General features: G+C 41.7%; 1 protein-coding gene and 1 long non-coding RNA gene across 5 annotated transcripts in view; one reads left to right on the plus strand and one right to left on the minus strand.

The window, feature by feature from the left end:
• The window catches only part of Atg9 (autophagy-related protein 9), a 347,588-nt gene that overhangs the window by 230,227 nt on the left and 91,496 nt on the right, over nt 1–25,865 (minus strand). For all 4 annotated transcript variants that reach the window (XM_067782082.1, XM_067782081.1, XM_067782079.1 and 1 more), the window contains one exon: nt 2,766–2,915. In XM_067782082.1, the coding sequence (XP_067638183.1) occupies nt 2,766–2,915 (150 nt within the window). The remainder of the gene's footprint in view (nt 1–2,765; nt 2,916–25,865) is intronic.
• On the plus strand, nt 18,703–20,856 carry LOC137249965 (uncharacterized). The gene is made up of 3 exons (XR_010952657.1): nt 18,703–19,070; nt 19,137–19,292; nt 19,353–20,856. It is a non-coding gene; the product is annotated as an uncharacterized lncRNA (long non-coding RNA).

Below are 25,865 nucleotides of genomic sequence, written 5' to 3' on the forward strand. Positions count from 1 at the left end.
GCATTGACGATTATATCAATCAGCCACGGACATGACGTCAAATTTTACCCCAAAAAAGAAGAGTATTCTAACCGGAGGCGAAAATACGAGGTTGAGGAAAGTCCTATCTAGGGAAGATTAGTCGAGGGACTGATAAAGATAGATAACAGGGAATGATCGAATGGTAGTGAAAGGTCACTAATGTCTCTACACATTTCCCGTTGAAAGATAATGCTGAAGAGTTGTGAAACACTTTTTACGTACCAGGGTTGATGACAAATACAAAAATTCAATGGGGGATAATAACTTTTGCCGCTTTAAAATCGCCGGGTCCAAAAATATCTCAATATTCCAATATTTCTTATTTGCTGCAGATGGCAAGGGGAACGATTGTAGAATAAATGGATTTAAACACTCTTTGAGGTTATATTATCACGCTCGATTAAGCAGCAAAGCCTGGACTGAAGCGCGAGGCTGAAAAAGCCTCTAAGATTATATGGAAGTCTGCCGACATTGCACAAACAAAGTTACTCCTATCTAGAGGGATTAATTGAGCATAGTAACAGGGCACACTGCCTTCACATGCTTGTAAACTAGGCCTCGTCAATAACCCAGTTGTAGAAAGGGCTGAAAAAACCTTAAAAAACGTCTAGTACTTGCCAAGACGACGGATTTATCCTCCCAGCGGGTTAGAGAGCTTAGAATATACCCGAAGCAGGTATGTAAGAGGCGACTAAAATACCCAAATTATCCAAGGGGTTGTGTAGCGCAACCCTTTCAAGGGGTTGCCTGCGCAAATGTTAACTTCCCTAACCCAATTGTTAACCTCACCTATTTGTGGCGAATCCTGTTTCTTTTGCAAGCGAGGGACTAGATTGTGGGGGACGGGATGGATTAGAAGTTCAATTTGGTCATATTTAATCGTTCCCTCGATGGTCGCCCAGAACGAGGACGTAAGAGCCGGATTGAGTATGGCTGTACCACTGGATCCGCTTGGCCAGCGGTACAACCATACCCCACAAGGCACCGCTTACATTGCCACCGGCAGGCCGAATAAATGTAGTCGGCCGTAATAATCATCCGATCTCGTGTTCAAATTAAATCCAACTTTCGGGAAGCTACTTTTTTCCTTCAACAGCTTATAAAATATTGTAACGAATTCTGGGAAATTCCGATAGTTATACCCCCTCTGCTCACGTTCGAATCTCTGAATTGTCGAATAAATAACTCCAATATTCAGTATTGCCACATGGTCTTTATTTAGACTGCTTTGGGAGTAGTACTTCACAATTATACTTCATAACTAATAGCGTGTTTAAATCAAAACTGATTAGTTATTCCTCAGCTTGCGCTGTTTTATACTCTCTGTTGCCTCGTTCGCATATTTCTCCTAAGGTCTAGCCGTTTCACGAACATGGAACAGTTGTATCGCATACTTGGTTATTTAACTATATACGTGTGTATGTGCGAGTAACAACTTCTGCTCATAGCTGATTACTACATGTGTATATGTGAGATATCTCTTCAGTTCGAGCTGCTGGTTATGTGCGTGGAATATTCTTCGTTGCCTTGTACATAAGCGTGGCTGCTTGCTTTAGTATGTACATGTATGTATGCACATAAGTGTGTCTGCTTGCTGTTTTTGTTGTTGTGATTATTTACTAACAGCATAGTGATGCTAATATTCGCCACAATATTATTTTTCGTAAATTTATTGTTTAATTACAGCTGTTATTAATTTTTTAAGGAACATGCTTACCATGCTTGTTTTTTTACATATTTTACAAATTTATAATATATAAACAATATACGAGCAAATCTAGCGACAAATAGAACACGCACGAATTTATTGGCAGTGTCGGACAATAACGGCAGACAGCGGTGTTCATTTGAAATATACACACGCTCATTGAATCCATGTGTTTAATGTCCACGTCACAATGACATTTCTAATGTTCATGAGTTTTGATGCAAAAGCGAAGATCGTCCCAATCGCGGAAGGTGGTGTATTTGTAAATACAAAAGAACTTCAGACTTGGCAGTTGAAACTTATTTCGGCCTGCCCATTCACATAAAAAAATTTCGTAGCACTGTTATAAACATTTCCGGTAACAAAACTACAGAATTTCCCAAAATTCGTTACAATATTTTGTCTCGCTATTTATATTAGAAGTTGAAAGTTGGCTTGTTATGCATATCAGGCTCTGGTGATATGCTATTTGTCGCTCCCCATGCAAACACAGGCATTGTACTTATCTGTTAACGCACGACGTTGCTTCAAAAATCTTATGTGACGGGCCTTTAATGGCATCGGCCGATCAAAATGGTGGCAAAGTAAAGGCCGCCACAATAACATTTTTCATATAGATGCGTTTAACACAAGCTTATGCATTCAAATGACATCGCCACAATCAACCAAGATGTTGCGTTTGTAAATATGAAGGAACTTCAGACTTGGCGATTGAAGTTTATTACGCCTTGCCCATTCACATACAAAATTTCACGAAGCACTGTTATAAACATTCTCCCTATACAACAAAAATACTTGCTAACATATTTTGTGTCGTATTCGATTGTTATATTGCAGTTTTTAATTGCGAAAAATGTTAGAAAGTTTGTGTTAAACTCATCTATATGAAAAACTACTTATGTGACGGAGCTATAAGCGTAGCCGTACACTAGTTGCTTATACATTTAACAAATATTCTTAGAAAGCAGAGAAAATTGTACCAAGTGCAAAGTGGCGAATAGAAAAGCTCACTACTACACATCCTGATATTACATACCTTTATTGGTTTCGGGAACAACATGTAACATAATTCCACTATGTCCTGGGGTATCGTCATGATCTTGTATATGGAACTCTTCATTTTCTTTTCGAAATGGATTACCCTCATTTAGAGATTGGTAGTTAGTGTCTGTGCTTGAAATCATTTCTATAATAAATAAATAAGATGGATTACATCATGTTATAATTACTTCTTTCTAAAATTATGATAAAATGACTACGAGCATGGTGGAACCACCAGGTGAAATAAATAGAAAATGATAGAAGATGTACGCCAAATATCTGAAACGGTACGTGTGTATTTTTAACGTCCATAAAGTGCTAAAATTTTTACTCGCTTTGAAAAAAATAGGAGTAGAAAAATAAATGGTTTGCCGCGAAGATACCGCCTGTTTCAACTCATTGGACTATCGTTTTTTAGATGTCAGTAGCCTCTTTTAACGCTCTCATTTGTGAACTGGACCGGCTGTCTTCTCCCACAGTATCCTTCGGCAGTGTTTACAGAAATATGAAATACCGGCCGGTGAGGACGGCATTCTAATCAAATTTATTAAAATGTATTGCCATAATTTTGCTTCTCCTTATGCACATCGTAAATTATGCCTTTACTACAGTGGTCGTCGGCTATTGAAATAATTATTCACACATATTATTCTCTTTCGTTTAGTCGTCGCTGAACAGAGCAGAGTACCAATATCGGAGAAGGCTTTTGTTTATTTGCGCATTTCCGAAAAGACATTTTACAAACAAACGCTCATGCGAGCATATTTCGTGGTTTAATGTTAACAATTTTTCGTTAAACTCAAGCAGTAAAATGGTATTTGTATGGCATATTTACGAACTAGCCTTTACCCGCGGTCCGCAAGGAGAAAATAAAATATATGTGCTATTCACGTTAGCCTGCTTATCAAGTTATCTGTTTAAAAATTGTTTCTGTCAATGTATTTTATTTTTTTAATACAGTAAAAAAAGAACTAAATGAGCTGATTATCTGATAGGATAACCAAATGATCCCGAAACTATCCAGAAAAAGCCACGAAATGATCCCGACGATATTGCGGACGGATCCCGAAAACCATTCAAAAATGCCCCGGAAGGGTCTCCAAAAGTTCCCGGAATAGTCCCAAAAAAAAACCCGAAATGACAACGACACGATTCTAGACTTATGCAGAGAACCACACAGAAATGATCCCTGAAGTGTACCAAAATTATCCCGAAAAAGTTCCGAAATGACCCTGAAGGGCTCCCGGACGGATCTCAAAAACCATCCAGAGAAGGAAGGGTTCCTAAATTATCCCGACATAGTCCAGAAAAAGATCCGAAATGATTCCGAGGTGATCCACGACGGATCGCGAAAACTGTACAGAAATGATTCCGGAAGGGTCGCAAAATGATCCCGAAATAGTCCGGAAATGACACCGAGGGGATGCCGCACGGATCCAGAAATGATCCCTGAAGGGTACCAAAACTATCCCGAAAGAGTAACAAAAAATCTCGAAATTACTACTACGGCATCACCCACAAATGATCCCAAAATGGTCCCGAAATGACCCTGACGAATCCGGCAAACCATAAAGAAATGATGCCCGAAGGGGCCCCAAATGATCCCGAAATAGTCCCGAAATTACCCCGATGGGTTCCCGCACAGATCCCGAAAACTGTCCAGAAATGATGCCGGAAAGGTTCTCAAATGATCCACCTAATAATCCCGAAATGACCCTTACGAGATCCCGGACGGATCGCGAAAACCATCCAGAAATGATGCCGATAGGGTCCCCAAATGATCCCGTATTAGTCGAGAACAAGTCCCGAAATGACCCGATGGGATCCCGTACGGATCCCGAAAACCATCTAGAAATGATGCCGGAAGGTAACCCAAATGATCCCGAATTAGTCCCGAAATGACCCCGACGGGATCCCGGACGGATGCCGAAAACTATCCAGAAATGATGCCGGCAAAGTCCCCAAATGATCCCCTAATAGTTCCGGAAAGACCCTGACGGGATCCCGGACGGATCACGAAAACCATCCAGAAATGATACCCAAAGGGTTCCCTAATGATCCCGTATTAGTCGAGAAAAAGTTCCGAAATGTCCCGATGGGATCCCGGACGGATCGCGAAAACCATCTAGAAATGATGCCGGAAGGTAACCCAAATGATCCCTAAATAGTCCCGAAATGACCCCGTTCGGATCCCGGACGGATCCCGAAAACTATCCAGAAATGATGCCGCAAAGGTCCTCAAATGATCCCGTATTAGTCGAGAAAAAGTCCCGCAATTACCCCGACGGGATCCCGGACGGATCTCGAAAACCATGTAACGTAGCGTCACAATAACATCACCCCCCTGTATTTCCTTATTCACTTAAACCTTAACCCCCCTGTACTTATTTCTCTATAGCATATCCAACAACCACTATGGTAAATAACCACACGGTACCAACGATTGATAGCACACCAATGGTGTGTTCCGTCAACACAAGAAATCACAAGAATAACACAATAATGGTGTATTGGTTTCTCAACAAGTTTGCGGCACCACCCATATAAACAGCGAATTTGCATTTTTGCAATACAGTCCTCGCAGGTGAGCCTGCGGGAGTCGATGTCTTTTTAAAGACATACTTTTCCCTCCTGCTAGCTAGCTGAGTGGAAGGGGCGCCGTCATAGCACGGGTCACCCTTCACTTAGGTAAGGACGACGGGGAGGATGCCTTGTGCTAATTTGTCCCCCGCGCCATCCGAGGTGTTGAGTGGCCTGACGCCTTCATGGCCATTTAACCCCTTCCCCTCAGTTCTAGCTTAGGCTGGCTCCGTGAAAGGGACGCAGTCATGGCGCGGGTCAGCCTTCGCTTGGGTAAGGACGACGGCGAGGATGCTTTGTGCTACTTTGCCCCCCCCCGCGCCCTCCTAGGTGTTGGGCGGCCCGATGCCTTAATGACCATACAACCCCTCCCCCTCAGTCCTAGCTTCGGCTGGCTGAGTGGCAGGGCGCCGTCATGGCGCGGGTCACCCTTCACTTAGGTAAGGACGACGGGGAGGATGCCTTGTGCTACTTTGCCCCCCGCGCCCTCCTAGGTGTTGAGCGGCCCGACGCCTTCATGACCGTTCGACCCCTTCCCCTCAGCTCTGGTTTCGGCCGTGAGCCGATGCGTGCGCACAGGGGCTACCGTTGTGACGTTAAGGTGCACTTCCCCTCCGCCCACGGTGTCTCGGTTGGTACAACCCCGCTCCCCTTACGCACCTTCTACTAATGTGCAAGTAGGGAGGCGGGGGTGTCCAGCGGTGAAACCAGCACTAACGAGTCCTCGTAGTCTCTTTCCCTGGTGACCGACCCCGCGAACTACCGATCCTGCCGAAGACTACCGATCAATCCGATACCGCCAACCGACTCCGCCCGGAACGAGCCGCCGCCGTCCAGGTAAACACCATCGCCAGCCTGCTTCCCCTCTCACCCCGGCCATGGTACGCGCTCCGTAGCCCACTGCCGCTGCCGTCGCATCGTCGCCCCTCTGGTGCCACCGCTGCATCCGTCACGCCGCTGCTACGACGACCACTGGCCGCTTGCCATCCTACCGCCTTTAAGCCGCTGCATCCGTCCCGCCGCTCCTACGACGACTGTTGGCCGTCCGCCATCCTACCGCCGTTCAGCCGCTGCTTCTATCCCTCCGCTGCCTACGTACTGACGTACCAATCCGTCCGTTACCCGACCGTTCAACTGTCCCGCCTAACCTCCTCTGCTCCAACGACCGTTAGCCGCCGCTCCGCCCCCCCCCCCCCCCCCCATCTTGTGACGGAAAGCTGCTGCCCGCCTAATATCCAGCCGTGTGTGCGTGTGTTCGTAACACATAAATATTGTGTATTTATTCAGTAGGGGTTTGTGGGACCTTTACTCGACTCTGGATTGACTGAGCGTTACCCCAGCCTTAGACAAAACCCACCTTATAAATGGCGCCCGTGAAGGGATCCTTCTCCGCGGATGACCGTGGAAAAACAAATACAACAACCACCAACACTGCCGGGGCGGGTTCGACGAACACACCACTAGAAACAACAAACACACCGGTCCCCGAAGTTACGATGCTGAATACCGACTCACTCAATTGGATCTACTTACTGAAAAGGGAGAGGCTGTTAGAGGAGTGCAAGAAGCATAAGATTCACGTGGAGGGCCAAACCGTGGCCGATCTGCGCCGCGTACTGAGCACGTACGTACAAACAAATCGCACGAGGAATCAAGCGAAGACCTACTGAAGGAGTTGGAGAAGGAAGTAGAAGAGGACGAAGGAAAACCAGTTAAACTACCGACACCGACACTAAACATCTCCCCCACACCACCGACCAAGTCAATCCCCACTATCCCGATTCATAGTCCCCAACCGCATGCGCATGAGAGAGAACGCGCACCACCGAAACGAGACGAAATGAGCACCGGTGAGCTAATGAATACCGTCCGCCACTGGGATCTGCATTTTTCGGGAAAGGAGTCGCTGCACGAATTTCTGGAGAGAAGAGGAGCTCGCCGAATGTTACCGCATCCCCGTCGACTGGCTCCTCCTAACGCTGCCGGAACTGCTGCGTGGCAAAGCACTCCAATGGTACCGCATCCGTAAGCAACAATTCAACCACTGGAGCGATTTTCGAAGGGAGGTGGAAAACTTTTTTCTGCCTAAGCGTCATCTTCAACATTTAGAAGACGCCATCCGAAAACGCAGGCAACAAGGTCGAGAAAAAGCCAAGGACTTCGTCCTCGCATTGGGAACGCTGATCCGCCAGCATCCGACAATGTGCAAGGAAACCCACCTCGAGGGAATATACGATTTGAATACCGCCTCTTCGTCAAGCGCAGCGAGTTTAAGACGATCGATGAGCTCCTGGAAATAACGGAGGAATACGAGCTGCTAAAAATCGAGGAAGCGAAACAGGGCAAGGTGGCGATCCACAGCCTGTATCATCTTCAAACGGAGTACGATAGCAAGGAGTGCTGCTGGCGCTGCAAGGAACGCGGACACCGCCGCTTCCAATGCAGGGACCACTGGAGAATATTCTTCTCCAGGTGTGGACAAGACAACATCCACTCCAGGGACTGCCTATACCCTTCGAACAACAAATCCACCGACAACATTACGTCCAGGACACCGTCAAACCATGTGAGAGGAAGCCGCCAAGCATTATTTGTTCGGCCAGAGAAGCCAATGGAACCACCAAGCTGCGATCCCACTACCGAAATGCAAGCAGATGACCGTTTCTACATACCGATAACCATCGAGGGCATGGGCGTGCGCGCGCTAGTGGACAGCGGCGCCACCCTCTCATAAGTCGATGAGTCAATACGAAACCACCTGGAGAGGAACAACATCAAACAACATCAAAGACGTGTATCTATAGTTCGAATTCCTACCCAGCAAGGATTACGTACCAAGGACGAACGACTAAAACAATGATGTCCGTCATTCCAAACCTAGCAGAACGGATGATCTTAGGAATGGACTTTCTACGGGAAAGGAGAATCACCCTCACGCTAGATGACCAGCCGTTACAAGTCACTTTGACCAGAAGATCAGCCGAGTTAGACACACTATGAGCAATGGCCAGCCGGGAACACGCGAACAGTGGTCAAAATTCGGAGCAGGAAACTTTTTCAGCGCACCACCAGAAGCGATCGAGCAAAACCGTTAGCCCAATTACCGCAGCCGAACATTCGACCATCCGTAAACATAACCGACCGCTGCAGCAACGCTCCTACCCCCGTTACCCGGCTATACAAAAATACAACTTCAATAAAGAGTACCGAAAAAGAGCGCCGAATGCGATATGCAATGCGTTCTCCCGCCGCCCGTTACAAAACACCGAACCAGACATATTTTAAACAATAAAAAGCGACAGAGAAGGGCTCGGTGAGATTATTGGCAACCCTGCAATATCCGCAGCTATGGGAAATAGTAACCACCGACTTCGTGCCACCACCACCACGTTCCAAGCAAAGAAGCAATTACCTCCTCGCCATGATCTACAAATTATACAAGTGGGTGGAGTTAATCCCGGCGCGCCAAGCAAAAACGGCAAGCGTGCTGAAAGCGCTACAAGAAAAGGTCATATACCCACTTGGTTGTCCGAAAACCTTCCTCACCGACAATGGGAAACAGTTCGGCGGAAAAGCGTTAGCACCGTTCCTGAGCGGCCATCGCACATGGGATTAGGAGATTCCACAAATGGCACTTGCAATAAAAATGGTCAGAAAAGAGGGTACAAAAGCATCTGCAGCAGGCATACCCTGCGGCGAAATAAAACGACGTCAGAGCGGGTGCACACGGATGGAGCAGTACCAGTTGCCAACCAACCGCGCAACAACACAAAGGGGACCAATTTTTTCCGGGTAACATTTTACCGAATACCTGATGGCCATGATGAAATCCCAACCCGAGGAAGATGGAAACGAAGAAGAAGAATATTATGTATTATAATGAATTGTATGAAATATACTCTGTTAGTCTTAAGAACAATGAAATGTAATTATTCTTACGTGACATATAAACATAAACTCTGTTAGATATAAGTGGAATGACTCTGTATATTTTTGAGAGAAAAGAAAAAAATAATTAATTAAGTGCTTCGCCCACATGCACACCGGCATAAGACCTAGGCCATGCCTGGAGATCCATCTTTCCCCACCGCAGCTTTCCGTCAACCGAAGTGGGAGGGGAACTGTAACGTAGCGTTACAATAACATCACCCTCCTATATTTCCTTATTCACTTAAACCTGAACCCCCTGTACTTATTTCTCTATAGCATAGCCAACAACCACTATGGTAAATAACCACACGCTACCAACGACTGATAGCAAACCAATGGCGTGTTCCGTCAACACAAGAAAATCACAATAATGGTGTATTGGTTTCTCAACCAGTTTGCGGCACGACCCATGTAAACAGCGAATTTGCATTTTTGCAATTCAGTCCTAGCAGATGAGCCAGCGGGAGTGGATGTCTTTTTAAAGACATACTTTTCCCTCCTGCTAGCTAGCTGAGTGGAAGAGGCGCCGTCATGGCACGGGTCACCCTTCACTTAGGTAAGGACGACGGAGAGGATGCCTTGTGCTACTTTTCCCCCCGCGCCCTCCTAGGTGTTGAGTGGCCGGACGCCTTCATGGCCATTTAACCCCTTCCCCTCAGTTCTAGCTTAGGCTGGCTGAGTGGAAGGGGCACTGTCATGGCGCGGGTCACCCTTCACTAGGGTAAGGACGACGGGGAGGATGCCTTGTGCTACTTTGCCCTCCGCGCCCTCCTAGGTGTTGTGCGGCCCGATGCCTTAATGACCATACAACCCCTCCCCCTCAGTCCTAGCTTCGGCTGGCTGAGTGCCAGGGCGCCGTCATGGCGCGGGTCACCCTTCCCTTAGGTAAGGACGACGGGGAGGATGCCTTGTGCTACTTTGCCCCCTACGCCCTCCTAGGTGTTGAGCGTCCCGACGCCTTCATGACTGTTCGACCCCTTCCCCTCAGCTCTGGTTTCGGCCGTGAGCCGATGCGTACGCACAGGGGCTACCGCTGTGCCGTTAAGGTGCACTTCCCCTCCGCCCACGGGTCGACCCACGCGGTCTCGGCTGGTACAACCCCGCCCCCCTTACGCACCTTCTACTAGTGTGGAAGTAGTCAGGCGGGGGTGTCCAGCGGTGAAACCAGCACTAACGAGTCCTCGCAGTCTCTACCGATCCGGCCGAAGACTACCGATCAATCCGATACCGCAAACCGACTCCGCCCGGAACGAGCCCCCGCTGTCCAGGTAAACACCATCGCCAGCCTGCTTCCCCCTCACACAGGCCCTGGTACGCGCTCCATAGCCCACCGCCGCTGCCGTCGCCCCTCTGGTGCCGCCGCTGCTACGACGACCACTGGCCACTTGCCATCCTACCGCCTTTAAGCCGCTGCATCCGTCCCGCCGCTCCTACGACGACCGTTGGCCGTCCGCCATCCTACCGCCGTTCAGCCGCTGCTTCTATCCCTCCGCTGCCTACGTACTGACGTACCAATCCGTCCGTTACCCGACCGTTCAACCGTCCCACCTAACCTCCTCTGCTCCAACGACCGTTAGCCACCGCTCCGCCCCCCCCCCCCCCCCCATCTTGCGACGGAAAGCTGCTGCCCGCCTAAGACCTCCAGCCATGTGTACGTGTGTTTGTAACATATAAATATTGTGTATTTATTCAGTAGGGTTTGTGGGACCTTTACTCGACTCTGGATTGACTGAGCGTTACCCCAGTCTTAGATCCAGAAATGATGCGATAGGTACCCCAAATGATCCCGAAATAGTCCCGAAATGACCAGTCGGGATCCCGGACGGATCCCTCAAACTATCCAGAAATGATGCCGGAAAGGTCCTCAAATGATCCCCTAATAGTCCGGAAATTACCCTGACGGGATCCCGGACGGACCCCGAAAACCATCCAGAAATGATGCCGAAAGGGTCGCCAATTGACCCCGTATTAGTCGAGAAAAAGTCCCGAAATTACCCCGACGGGATCCCAATGACCCCCAAAATGACCATGAAAACGTCCCGTAATGATCCCGGAAACCATCAAGAATTTTAAGGTACGCAACTGATCCCGAAAATACCCCGACGAGATGCCGGACGGATCCCCAAACCCATCCAGAAATGATGCCGGAAGGGGCCCAAAATGATCCCGAAATAGTCCCGAAATGAACCCGGCGGGATCCCGGACGGATCCCGAAAACCATCCAGAAATGATCCTGGAAGGGTCTCGATATGACCCTAACGGGATTACAAGTAAGGTGAAGCTAATTATAAAACCATGTTAATAAGGCAGCAGGCGCGTTGGAGCGAATGAGAAGTTACAAGGAAACATACAGGTAAAGCTAACAAAAGCGTGCTAATAAAATCAATTGAAGGAGGGCGGATGGTGGGAGGAGACGGAGAGCACCACCGATCGTTTTTCCAAAATTGTTTAGATCTCGATCTGTATGAGCCAGAGAAGGGGGAGTCGGACGGAGTAAGTCACTGCTCATTTTGTAAGCCCTCGACTTATTTGACCTATTGAGTTTATAATATTGGTGAAGGTCAGTAAAGGTAAAGTTATAAAGTGTAAAAATTATTAAAAAGTAATTTTTCGAAGGGGTCGTGGGACCCCGACCCCCCTTTCTATGTTCGAAAAAAATGTCGCTAGTAGACTATTGCCTGTGTCCCAAATTTCATCAAAATCCGTGTAGCCGTTCTGGAGTGATTCAGTCACAATGACGACAAAATATAATAATTACATTTTAACTGTTCCTAACATTAACACTTTACACCTAAATTATTAAACCTTACAGTTTGTATCACAGTCCTAATCTTAATATGTATATAAAAAACACGCGTCACAACATTTTCGGGCGCGATGGACTCCTAAACTACTGAACCGATTTTGAATTTGTTTTGCACCCCGTGTGTAGTTTGATCTAACTTGAGAGATAGGATAGGTTATATCTCAGTTTATAGTCGCAATATTATTTTATTGTGAATTTTTTAATTTGTTTATACGTAATAATAAAATGTTACGTATACGCAGTAGCACTCATATTTTCAGGTGGTGCGGATATACTTCCGTGTAATTGCTTGGTGTTTAATGAAACAACCTGCTTATCAATAAAAAGTATTATAGCGAATGATATCAAGTATAGCACATCACCAGGGCCGCCGATAGGGTGGGGTTTATGAGGGGGCCCGCGATTTAGAGGTACTATGACATTTTAATTCAGGAGAGTCTTTAGTTGTGTAAAGGGTAATTTTCATACCCCTGGGTGACTAGGGTCTCGAGATATAGGCCAAAACGTGGGCCAGTGAATGCCTAGACAGTGTTTATACAATATGGATATCAAATGAAAGCTGTTGATGAGTGCTTTAGTACAGAGTAATATATTATCCAGAGACGGACTGGGACTGGGATTAGGACTAGGACTGGGACTGAGACTCGGAGTGGGACTGGGACTGGGACTGGAATAAAATACATACCACCCTCTGGGACAGGCAATAAGGGATGCAGAAGAATGAGAAGAAATTGAGAGAAGAGAAAAGAGAGAAGGAGATTGAGAAAGATATAGAATGAGACGAAGATGGAGATAGATGAAGCGAAAAAGACGGAGGGAGGAGTGAATAAAAGGATTAGGAAAAAGTGAAGAGGGGGGAGGGCAGAGTTAGACGGAAAAAGCTTATTAAAATGTATGCTGATAGGCCAAATTTAGGGCACGACTACGTCTGCCGGGTCTTCTATTGTTCTAATAAAAAGCGTGTTAAATTTTGATGGTATAATTAAGAACATTTAGGACCTCCTTTTCTTGCTATCACAATGTAACACGCTTTTATTAGAACAATTAGGACTGTGATATAAACTGTAAGATTTGATAATTTAGGTGTAAAGTTTTAATGTTAAAAATATATAATTATATACAGTTCGGAATTTTTTTGTCGCAGACGAAAAAGCCTAATTATCGTTAAAGGTTACAATGGATGTTATCTTTCTTTATAGTCAATTTATCTTTTACTTTTTAGTTAATTTTATTAACCAATAATAAATTGCTTTGCGTTAAACTAAAAAACTTGTTTGGCTCTGTTGAATATTCAAACTGGCAAGTTCTAACGAGTATAATTTGGATGAGTCATCTGAACTTAAGGCCCATATTATGTATCACACGTCGCAGTCACTCACTTTCACCCCGAAGTTCGGGTTTTATAACCTCTAACGTATTCGCGTTCGTCCTCTTACGTAGTATTCACTGCGAGTGTCAAGCCATAACGTTGATTTTTTTTTTGTTATTTTGGAGAACTTTCTAGTGAAATTTTTCTCTGTGTGCTGTTGGCACGTTGTTTAAATTTTTCCCAAATTATTAAGTAAATTATAAATTAAATATTGCTTCAAATAAATGTTTTCAGACTTTTAACAGCATGACGGCATTCCCCGCTTAATTAATACAAATAGACAACATTGGCTAATTCTTTGTAGTTCTATAAATAGAACAAAAGCAAAACTACCAGTTTCGTTGAAACCGCCAACAAAAAGCATAACTTTAACACATGATTACATACAAAGTATGTACTGTTCAAAATAATAAAATATGCAAGGAAGGCAATTGGGATAAAGTTTACAACAACTAAGTGGCTGAATGCGTTTGTAACACTTCAACCATCGTAGGAGTGCAGATTCAAATCCCACTCAGGGAGAAAAGGCTTTGAAGAGATTTACAAGGTATAATCGAAACAGCTGTCGCCTTGTCCGTTCTGATGTCACGTTTAAATTTTTCAGAAATTATTAAATAAATTACAAATTAAAAATTGCTTCAAATAAATGTTTTCAGGCATTTAAAAGCAATGAGGACAATCCCCGCTTAATTAATACATTGAGCCTTTTTGTTTTGCTACGTAAAAGATGCCTAGGGGTCATAAGTTCGAACCAGTTGCCTTTTTCAGTGTTTGTTTTATAAGTTAGGCGCCACACCAATTGGTATTTTAATTTTTTTAATTTATTTATTTAGTAAACCTTGGCTCAATAATTTAAAATTGCAGACTGGGTAGGAGCATGGCTGTGGTTTGTAAGTTGTTATGATTATGAACATTATTTTATCTTTTTCCCTAAGTGCTGCCAGGAGGACTTCCTAGGGGTAATTTGGGGGACCTTTCGGTATTATTTTGGTTTCTCCCTCGGGATCTTCACGGATTCATTTGTTGGTAGTTTCGGCATGATTTTGGGTTGGGCTCTCTCCGGGTCCTCCCGGGGTCAATTAGAGGTCGATTTGGGGACTCTCTCGGGGTCATTTGGAGATCACTTCGGGGTCATTTGGGGATCACTTCGGGGTCGTTTGGAGATAATTTCTGATGATTTTGGGGACTTCCTCCGTGTCCTCTCGGGGTCATTTCGGGACCGTTTGGAGGTAATTTTGGATAATTGTTAAAACTCCCTCGGAGTCCTAGCAGGATCATTTCGGTGACTTTCTTCGGGTCCCGGGGATATTTCGAGAACAGCCTCGGGTTCCTTCGGGGGTTTTTGGAGGTGATTTCGGGAACTCTTCGCGGGTAATTTCGAAATCTTTAAGGGCTATCGATAGCTCCGTCCTCCTAAATGTCTGAAGGCTAATTCCCTTATGTTTTTTTTGCAGCTTCTTCTTCTTCTGTCTAGATATGAGTGTCGTACCGATCTTCGAAACACTACTTCTTCTCGTCGCTAGAAACGCTTCTACCGAAAATGAGCGCAATCGGTTAATAGCCACGCCCACTTTTTATATCTAAAATATTTCCCATTATTAGAATTCATTGATATTTCAGTAGCTAATGGGGCTATTATCTTCAAACTTAGGTTATCTACATTATGGAGGTACCTCAATATACGATACAATTTTAAAATAGGTCGCGATTAGAAATAGTTGAGGCGTGTTGAAATGGGGTAGTTAAAGTTCAGACTTCGCTTTCGGTATTGTGAAAGAAAGCCGAAAGGAACGATTCGTCGATGAACACTCTGGACTCCTTTTCCCTAAGTTTCTTTTGTTATGCTAAAGATAATGGGCAAGCATTTATCAAATCATGTGTTACCATTTGTAAGTTATTTCAAAATCTATAAGCATAAATTATGTTCTTTAATATTCTTTATTTTTTTTATTAGATAAGGAACTTAAGGTTTAAGATACACACATATCACATACAAAATTTGAAAATGTGACCCCTGTATGACAAAACCCCGATTATCCTGCGAAGACCAAAATAATTAAAATAATTTTTTCTATGCAATACCAAACTCATTTCTAAATGCTCTGAAGCGCATGGGTGGTCGCAGAAAACTGCCATGCGACATATTTTGCGATAACGCCACAAATTTTGTCAGGGTGTCCAACCAGTTAAAGGAACTAATACACAAAAAGAAATTTATAAATTTTGTTCTTCCGAATTTATTAATTTTCATTTTATTCCTCCCAGGGCACCTCACTTTGGCGGTCTTTGGGAAGCTGCGGTGAAAAGCGCAAAGGGACATCTAAATCGAAATTTAGCCAACACAAGATTGACATTTGAAGAACTGCGCAAGGTTGCCGTGGAAGTGGAAGCTATTCTAAGCTCTCGCCCACTTTGCCCGATGTCATCAGATCCAAACGACTTTGGCGCACTCACTTCAGCACACTTTCAGGTTGGTTCTCCTCTACGCGCCTTACCCGAGCGATCTCTCGAAGATAGAAATTTTACAAATTTAGATCGATACGATATGATCACTTCTATTAAGCAACACCTTTGGCGCCGCTGGTCATCAGATTATATTAATGAACTCGCACGCGCGTAAAGTGGATAACTTCCGTACCCAATGCTTCCTTGACAACTCTAGTTATCATACATGACGACAACCTGCCACCACAGCGTTGGAGGCTTGGCCGTGTAGAGTCCACTGCCCAAGGACGTGACGGTCACGTTCGAGTGGTGCACCTTCGCACTGCCAATGGTACCTGCTGCCGTCCTATACATAAATTTGATATACTACCGGTTTCTTGAAAGTGGATACTTCCAACGGGGCCGGAATGTTGGATCAAACTTGCGACACACTGTGGTCGAATAATATTCTAAGACACTGTACTAATATTACTACTCAAATAATCAAAAAATATAACTAGTTACACACGTACAACAGAACACTACCTACTTATTGCAAACATGAATATACACACCCACATACATATTCGCAATCATACTTAATTTTGCACTCACACTCTTCTTTACTTTTCATGCTTTGTACATATTTGAAGTTGCCTAAATAAATTATTGTAACATTGTCGCTCACATTAAGCGGTTCGGTCGTTCGTTATTTATTGGAATATAATATTTTCGCGTATACACCCCCACAATTTTTCGTACCATTTTTGCAATTTAATAGCAAGGAAAAGCTCCTTGCTCGTACACTTTTCTTTTCTCTTCTTTTCTTTTCTTTTCTTTTCTTTTCTTTTCTTTTCTTTTCTTTTCTTTTCTTTTCTTTTCTTTTCTTATCTTTTATTCTCTTCTCTTCGCTTCTTTCTCTTCTCCTCTCTTCTCTTCTCCTCTCTTCTCTCCTCTTCTTTTCTCTTATCTTCTTTTCTCTTCTGTTCTCTTCTCTTCCGTTCTGTTTTCTCTTCTCTTTCTTCTCTTCTCTTCTTTTCTCTTTCCTTCTCTTCTTTTCTCTTCTCTTCTCTTCTTTTCTCTTCTCTTCTCTTCTTTTCTCTTCTCTTCTCTTCTCTTCTTTTCTCTTCTCTTCGTTTCACGTCGATTCTCTTCACTTCTCTTCACTTCACTTCTCTTCTCTTCGCTTCTCTTATCTTACATATCTTATCTTATCTTATCTTATGTGTTGTTGTTGTTGTTGTTGTTGTAGCAGTGCTTATCTTAACTTATCTCCTCTTCTCCTTTCTCCTCTTCTCTTCTCCTCTGTTCTCTTCTCTTTTCTTCTCTTACAAGCAGGCTAATACCGTTTTGTGCATGAATTGTGAACCTGTCAAATTCGAAACTTTGCTACTAGGGAAAAATCTTATTAGATATGTGATGTTTTTATTTTTAATGTTTTCATCGGTACTAAGTGGTCATATTTACTAAATTTTAAGCGGTATACACTTCGCAAGAAATGAAAGTTTAGATACAAAAAAGCGCTCAGGAAATGCACAAGATAAATATCGTTTGTCAAGTATTAACCACCACTAAAGAAAACCCATGCGCTTTCTGCTACCTGTTGTAAAGGTTTTTCAGTAAATAGGGAGCCCTGGTTTTCGCCAACAGTGGCGTTCCAATGAACCCTGATGCAGATACCGATTAAAATTTAACATGAAATACATTAACAATGCTATCTCTAACTATCCGGATCAATTTCGGATCTACAGGAATGGAATTTTTTGATAGCTTAAGAGCTTGGTAAAGTTGACGTATCCATATCCATATAAAACAGCTGATCCAACCAACCTCATGGAAATCAATGTAACTGGTCAATGGTGCCATACCATAACGGCCTTGTCATAACCATGCGATAAGCCCGAGTTAAAGTTGACATAATCACAACGTTATAATCAGGGAGCGTGTCATTATTCTGTATTACAAAATTCTGGGTGACAAAATTCTGTAAATTGCAAAAAAATTCTGCTTGAACAAAATTCTGTTTTTTTTAAATTCTGCTTTCTAAAATTCTGCTTTTTAAAATTCTGCTTTTTCAAAATTCTGCATGTTTAATTCTGGATGTTTAATTCTGGAAGTCAAAATTCCGGAATCATGGCATGGCGTAGCCGGTGTTGGATCGGCTAAGGGTTATTTTTTTAAAGAGCGGCCGAAGCACGCCTACGCAGAAGGGTATACTACGCAGAAGGACGTCGCCGTGGCGGTAGCCACACACCCGGACTTGGCATGACGTAGCCCAGGGTTATTTTTTATCAGCGCGGCCGAAGGCCGCCTATGCAGAAAGGTGTTCTACGCAGAATTACTGTGCATGGCGCACTTTTTCAAAATAACTACATGACCTCTTTAACATTGTTAACATTATATTTTAATACAGAATTTTGAAAGCAGAATTTTAGAAAGCAGAATTTTAAAAAAGCAGAATTTTGTTTTTAGAATTTTGTACATACAGAATTTCGACACCAACTCTATAACCATAACCATATTTTTACTTATCCATATCAAATTGGCATCAGTTATCGGTGCCTTAACCTAAAAATCGTGAAAATTTCATAAAAATGAAAACGCAAAAAATTACAAACATATACAAAAAAAATTAGTCTCTTAGTCACAACGTATCCAAAACAATATATAAAATCTACAAAAATTTATAAATTCTCCAACTCAAATCACTTTTAGGTTATGGATATGGCGAAAAACCAAAAACCAATTGGTTGGCTATAATATGGTTATGGCTTTAGCGTTATGGGTTATGGTATGGCACCATTAATCGATTACATAGATTCCCATAAGGTTGGTTCGATCAACTGTTTTATCTGGTTATGATTAAGCCACGATTAACTGGCCCTTTAGCCAACAAATGGATTTTGGTTTTCTGCCATATCCATAAACAGCTGATTGCTGATTCGCAATTTTTTTGTAATTTTGTTCGAGCTATAATTTTTGTTTGTATATATATATTACATTATATACATTTATATATTTTATTTAACTGTTTTTATTTATTTTGAAACAATAAGATATGGATGATTTTAAGTTAATAGTGTTGTTGCGCGAATTGCCGTGCCTTTATGGTAAGGCGAATAAAGATTTCAAGGACCAAGGAAAAAAGAATACCGTGTGGAAAGAACTTTCCGCGGAATTAGGAGTCGATTGTAAGTATTTATTATTCAATTTTGAAATTATATATGTTTATACACAATATCAATGCTTATGTCAAGCATCCGTAGCAATAAAGCGATGGGGAATTTGAGGGAACGCTTTTCGAAAGAAATTCGCCGGACGAAGAACACATCAGGAAGAGGTGCGTCTAACGGAAGGCAGTGGGCACTGTTAGAAAGCCTGCAGTTTTTAAGAGCTCATATAGTACCTCGCCCGTGAGTATAAATGATTTACTTATTATATAATGTTAACCAACAAGTTGCCTATTTTAATAGCAAGCAACAGAGCTCGAAACCTTTAGACAAAAGTAATGAAAGTTGGCGGCCACCGTGGTGTGATGGTAGCGTGCTCCGCCTACCACACCGAATGCTCTGGGTTCACACCCCGGGCAAAGCAACATCAAAATTTTGAAAAGCTCTCAGTGAAAACGCAGATGCCGTTCGGCATAAAACAAGTAGGTCCCGCCTGGCCAATTTGTAGGAAAAATTAAATACGAGCACGCCGCAAATTGGAAGAGAAGCTCGGCCTAAAATCTCTTCGGAGGTTATCGCGCCTTACATTTATTTTTTTATTTTAATGAAAGTTGTTCATTTCTTCATCACTGCTCAGTTTAGATAAAACTTGATATTCATTATTAATTTTATTATAAAATTACCAAATACATATAACTAAATTTCAACAGTAATAGCAATTGCGTGTACCGAGTAGCAGGACATTTTCTAAAATCAAATTGATAATTTTCAAAATCCAATTGACATTTTCTAAACAGAAGTGGCTATTAGTAAGAAAATTCCGAACGAATAATTTTTTCTTATTGGCAACAAACAAAAAAAAATGCCAACTCTAAGGTAATAAAACAAAGAAAAAAATTACAAAAAGAGTAAGAAAAATAACACGTACATATATGCATTTTTTCCCACAAATAAGAAAATAACGTATGTATTTGTTCGGAATTTGAAGTGAAAAATTTTATCACCTAGTTGAAATACAAAGACAACTTTGAGCGACAAATAACAAAGCTAAGTTGCGGCTCCGGATATATGGCTTCACTTGGCGAAGGTCACGAGTCTTGGGGGTAGGGCAACTAACATCAAAATACTTTAGACAATTTAAAAACTGGGTGGCCCATTGGCGGTTGTTTGGCAAGCACTTCGAAGGGATTTCTCAGCAAAAATTTATCCATCACGCTTATTTATTATTATTATTAATTAATTAACTAGGCTTTGATTTGCTACGAGACAGTCACAATAGCGATGGTGAGGGAAAATACTTTTGAACAAATAGTTCTTTGCATTGTTAAAATATATTGAAAAAATTATCAAAGTTGTTACGTAAGACCCCTATAAAATAAATTTTATCAGTTTGATCCGAACAAAAAGTGTTCGATAAATTTTTTTTAAGCTCACTGCGACAATGTTGGAAACATAAGGGTCATTATTTTACAAATCTTACATCTTTTAGGATTTCATAATTTTGATTTAGCTCAAACTTTTTTTCTAATTTGTTTGCACGAAATTAGTAAACACGTATATCAGGATTTCGTCGAAAAAAATTTTCTTTCAGAGATATGCATGTTTTTAGATACGACGGTTAAGCAAATTTAAGCAAACTTGTCCACATTCAAAATTCTATAACTTTGGTTGTACTAGTCGTATCTTACTAATTTTCGTTTTATTTTGAAGGCAACAATATTTACTTTATAACTGCGTTTAAGAAATAATTTTAATTAACAATTATTAATTAATTAATTAATTTTTTTAACAATTATTACATCTAAAAGAATAATCATTTTCCAGGATGGAGACTTTTGTAGTTAAAAAAATATTAACTCATTTCTGATGTGACATCGAGCAGCTTACCTATACTTGTAGCAAGCAATACGTGCGTCACACACATCCATTAAGGATAGGTATACAACCAACGCGTGCCTGCGTATGCATGTTAGTTAACTGGAATATACATACATATGTTTATGTAATTAAACCTACAAAGACATAGTAAGGTAGTAGAGGCCTGCATGAAGCCATTCACATGTGAATACACAATGAGACATGATGAATGAACTGTAGTTATTTATTTAATAATTCGGGAAAATTTTTAGTTTGCATTGCCTAACTGTTTTCATACAAAATTTCCAAAAATAAAAAGGCTTACAAATATATCTATGTACATATGTTGCGCCGTTATCCCTAATCACCATCAACTTGTATAATATATGGATATACCCCAGGCTGAAGGTCATTTATTGTGCGGAAAACCCTAAACTGTATTTACCTAGAATGCATACAAATTCTTAATAAATCCGCATACATGCATAAAATTATTTACATTAGACAACCGAAGTCAGCGATCCGAAACAAAACATGAAAGTATGCCATAGGTTAGGCTAAACCAAAATGCATCATATTCCGCAAGGCACAACAATTTTTTTTTTCTTAACGAATGTATTTACATACATATATATGTACATAGATATAAGGATAAAAATAAATAAATGTTTTCTATTCTTTTAGTGATTTCATAAATTTTATTTTTATTGACAAATATAATAGGGCCGCAGATACATTTGTAATTCAAGTAAAATACATCAAATACAAAATATTTTTTTATTTTTTATAATTTAAATTTATATCTCATACAAATTATTTCATAACTTGAACTTCAATTGAATGTTCATCCAAAGATAAGTGCTTTGCTCTTACTCTTCCTTCTGCCACTGGAATCATGCAGTGGTATGTCAGCGTCGCTTTCACTGTTACAGCTTTTTTCAAGCTATCTTCAAGGTTCTTTTATTCTTCGTAGTACTCCTCGTTTTGCACATATTTAAATGAAATATTAGGTATGGCCCCTTTTGCCCAATCAAATAATTCTTTTGGCGTTTGAATTGGATTATTCACTCTCTGAAGACTTGCTCTAGCAGCCAATCTTTTCAAAGTCCCTCCCAAGCCGTCGCATGCATTTTTTCTATGTGAAGTGGGGAAAAAGTGCCACTCCGCAGTCAAACCAAAATCTTTTTGATGATGGGTAAGATTAACAAAATTCTGTTTGTTTTTATATTGTGCACTTGCCCCAACAGAGAAATATGTAATTTTGGAAATATTTTCGAAGTTATTTTTAACATATTCCATTAAGTATTTTTGAAATAAATGCACGGCAATTGTGTTGTGATGTAAGCAGTCAGAAATGACAACAAAGCTTTTTATACGAGTTTCTCTGCTTGAATGCCTGTAATAAATGACAAATGGATGAATTGTTGCCTGATTGTTATTCCAGTGAACACCTTGAGCAGCATTTTGTACGACAAATGCATAGTTTTCGGAAAAATCACAGATAACGATGCATTCATCTTCTGGTAAGGATTCTTTTTGCCGTTTATAAACTCGTTTTGACTTTTAACTAGGTATGAATGCAACAATAAATTTTGCAAACCGGACTCCAATTTTTGTAAGTATTCATTAACTGGAGATATCATATCTCTAGGTTAGGTTAGGTTAGGTTGGGTGGTAGCTTCCCTGATAGGGGAAGCTCACTTGGACAACATGACGGTCCGTTGTGATACCACATATAATAAACTAAACTAACGGTGACGTATATATAACTACTTAGAGAATCGTTGGGTAGCAACGATAAAGTTCCGAATGATCCCGATCTCAACCTTGGATAGCTCCTCGGGAGATCCAAGTGAGTCACGACCGAAATACTTTCGCCTAGTTCTGGCAAAAGCTGGGCAGTCAAACATAAAGTGATTTGGTGATTCCACCTCATCATCCTCCATACAGCTGCAGCAGGATGGAGTTTCCAATATATTGAGACGTACCGCATGGATACCCATGGGACAGTGCCCTGTCAAAACCCCAATGACCATTGATAGGTGAGCCTTAGTGAACCCAATTATTTCAGCAGACCTCCTGCTATCCACTTTCGGCCAGAAAGATCTTGATATCCTGCAAGACGTAGTGTCCGCCCAACGTTTGCTGAGCTGACTCGAGGCCCAGCTATGGAAGAGCAATCCACAGGTGGCTAGCGGAATCCCGAAATCCCTACAGGCATCTTCATCCGGTTCAGCTGTACCGATTCGGGCTAAGAGATCCGCTTGACAGTTACCCGGAATATCACTATGGCCCGGGACCCAGATAATCTTAATTGAATAATAATTCGATGCAATCGCAAGTGAGGTCAGGCACTCCCAGACCACCCTCGATCGCACTGTAGTTGAGCTCAAGGCCTTTATAGCCGCTTGGCTATCAGAGCAGATGTTAAATTCCCTAACCGTAGTAGCGCTGGATAGCATTTCATCCACCGTATCCTTAATCGCAGCAACTTCCGCTTGGAATACACTGCAGTGATCAGCCAACTTAAACTTGCGGCTTACATTTAGCTCTTGACAAAAGACCCCCCGCCAACCTTTCCGTCCAACTTCGACCCATCCGTGAACAAGTTAACCGGTCCCATGCCCCAGATAATTCCTCTTCTCCACTCCTCCCTCGGGGGAATGACTGTGGTGAAGGTTGTATAGGGAGCGGCCACCGGCATGCAATAGTCCGTCCTGTCCGGGATAAAGTCGAAACTAGTAAGAAGGCTAGAGTGTCCGAAATCAGAAAGCATATAACCCATATCACGAAGCCTGACCAACGACCGGGCCGCGGCTGCCTTTCCCTCAATATCTACTGGATGTATATTCAGCATGACATTCAGGGCCAAGGTAGGTGTTGTTCTCATAGCGCCACTGATACCGATAAGCGCCGTCCGTTGCACTGACACTAACATTTTGGAGGTGCTCGCCGTGTCCAATGCTATCCACCAGACCAGCACCACATATCTCTATCTATCTTCCAAAATTGTTCTTATTTCGTCGATCAAATTTGTTGCACCGGGGCACTGGGAACATTTTCCGAAATAACAATTTGTTGATGCTTCAAGACATATCATACGTTGTAAACCGTCTTGATAGCTTTTTATTGGGTGCATAGACTCAGCAGTCAGATGCCTGATGTTAGGTCCTTCTACTAATAATTTGACGTTTTCTTGTATAGTGCAAACACATACTGAATGGGTACCACTTGAACCGGCTAAAACACAATGTTTTCGTCGCAAGGTTGCAAATTTTAAAAAACCACACTTAACGTTAGGGTACTTTTCCTTAAAAATTTTATACAGCTCGCGTAAGTTTATTAACAATAGCCTCTTTTGCATGCGACTATTTTCATCGAGCTCATAAAATTGTATCAAATGAACAACTTCTTTTTCTAACGAACGGATGACTCTTGGGGTTCGCTTCGGCCAAAATTCCTTTTCTTTAGCAATTTTCTTAGCAACAGTTATCATATGAACTGTAGCAATAGGAAAATGATGCAGAATTTTTCGAAAAGTCCAATCTTTACAAATAGTCAAAATTTTTAGTTATTTTGCTCGATCACTGGTTGCAGTAAATGCGTCTTTTAGAGTTTGCAATATTTCATTCCCATAATTTTCTTCGAAGCAAACAATGTCATTATTAGGTATGCCAAACATTTTTCCTTAAATTGCTTCAGAAACGTTCTGAATTTTTTCTGCCAAATAGTGTTTTTGATGAATCTTTATTTCTGAATTGGTAAAACTCCGATTATTTCTAAGCCTATGGTAATAAAATCAGTCGCCTCACACATTGCTTCTCTGTCTTTCTCAAATGATACAGATGTAGATCATTGTGGATTATAGTTCTCTTTGCTATGAGTTTCAGTACGTGCTTAATTGAATTGAATATCATCTGATTCTTTCCTCTAGAAAAACGAATAAAATTTGTTATAAGTACCTAATATTTCACGAATTTAATAAGATACAAGTTAAAATATAGAAAACAATATATGTACATTAGGGCAGCAGCCAATGTCTTAACCATGAGTACCATAAATATTTTATTGTTTCTAAATTATATTCAATTTTTATACGTATATCAATGTATGTATATACAAACCTCATTATCTTCCTTGAGTTTAGTTAGCTTAAGTCGGCATGTGTTGCAAATTCGTTGTTCCATCGTTCTTTCAATATAGGAATATTTAATGTCAATAAATGGTTTTTTGTTACTCTTCTGAGAGAGCAATTTTTTGTATTTGGGTGCGGAGACAAATGAAGTGGATTAAAGCATCGTAATTTTGGGAATATTTACGCTGCATAGGCTTCGGCATTTTTCTAATCCTATTTATCCAATTTAGAAAATATACAAGCAGTTCTTTTAAAACTCGCAAAAAGATTAATTGTGGTGCTGGTGATACTTCAATGTAATTTTCCTTTGGTATGATCTTTTTTCAGTTAAAATCTCTATTTATATATTCCTATTCCGCACTTTTATTTATTTTTTTGTAACGCATACATGCTATTCATAAGTATGTATAAGTATATTTAATTGTATCAATAGGCTTAGAAATAGATAAAGGATTGTTGCTACAACAAGGCGTGCCTCTACCATCATTCGTTAGCGATAAATCAGCGGCATACATACTAATGGGAAACTCCTACGTGAATTGAGAATGCTTACCATTGTTTCGGATCGCTGTCTTGGGTTGTTTAATGTAACTAATGTATGCGGATTTATTAAGAATTTGTATGCATTCTAGGTAAATACAGTTTAGGGTTTTCCGCACAATAAATGACCTTCAGCCTGGGGTATATCCATATATTATACAAGTTGATGTTGATTAGGGATGACGGCGCAACATATGTAGATATATTTGTAAGCCTTGTTATTTTTGGAAATTTTGTATGAAAATAGGTAGGCAATGCAAACTAAAATAACTACAGTTCATTCA

The sequence above is a fragment of the Eurosta solidaginis genome, chromosome 4 (genome assembly GCF_040869045.1).
Source record: "Eurosta solidaginis isolate ZX-2024a chromosome 4, ASM4086904v1, whole genome shotgun sequence".
NCBI lineage: Eukaryota > Metazoa > Arthropoda > Insecta > Diptera > Tephritidae > Eurosta > Eurosta solidaginis.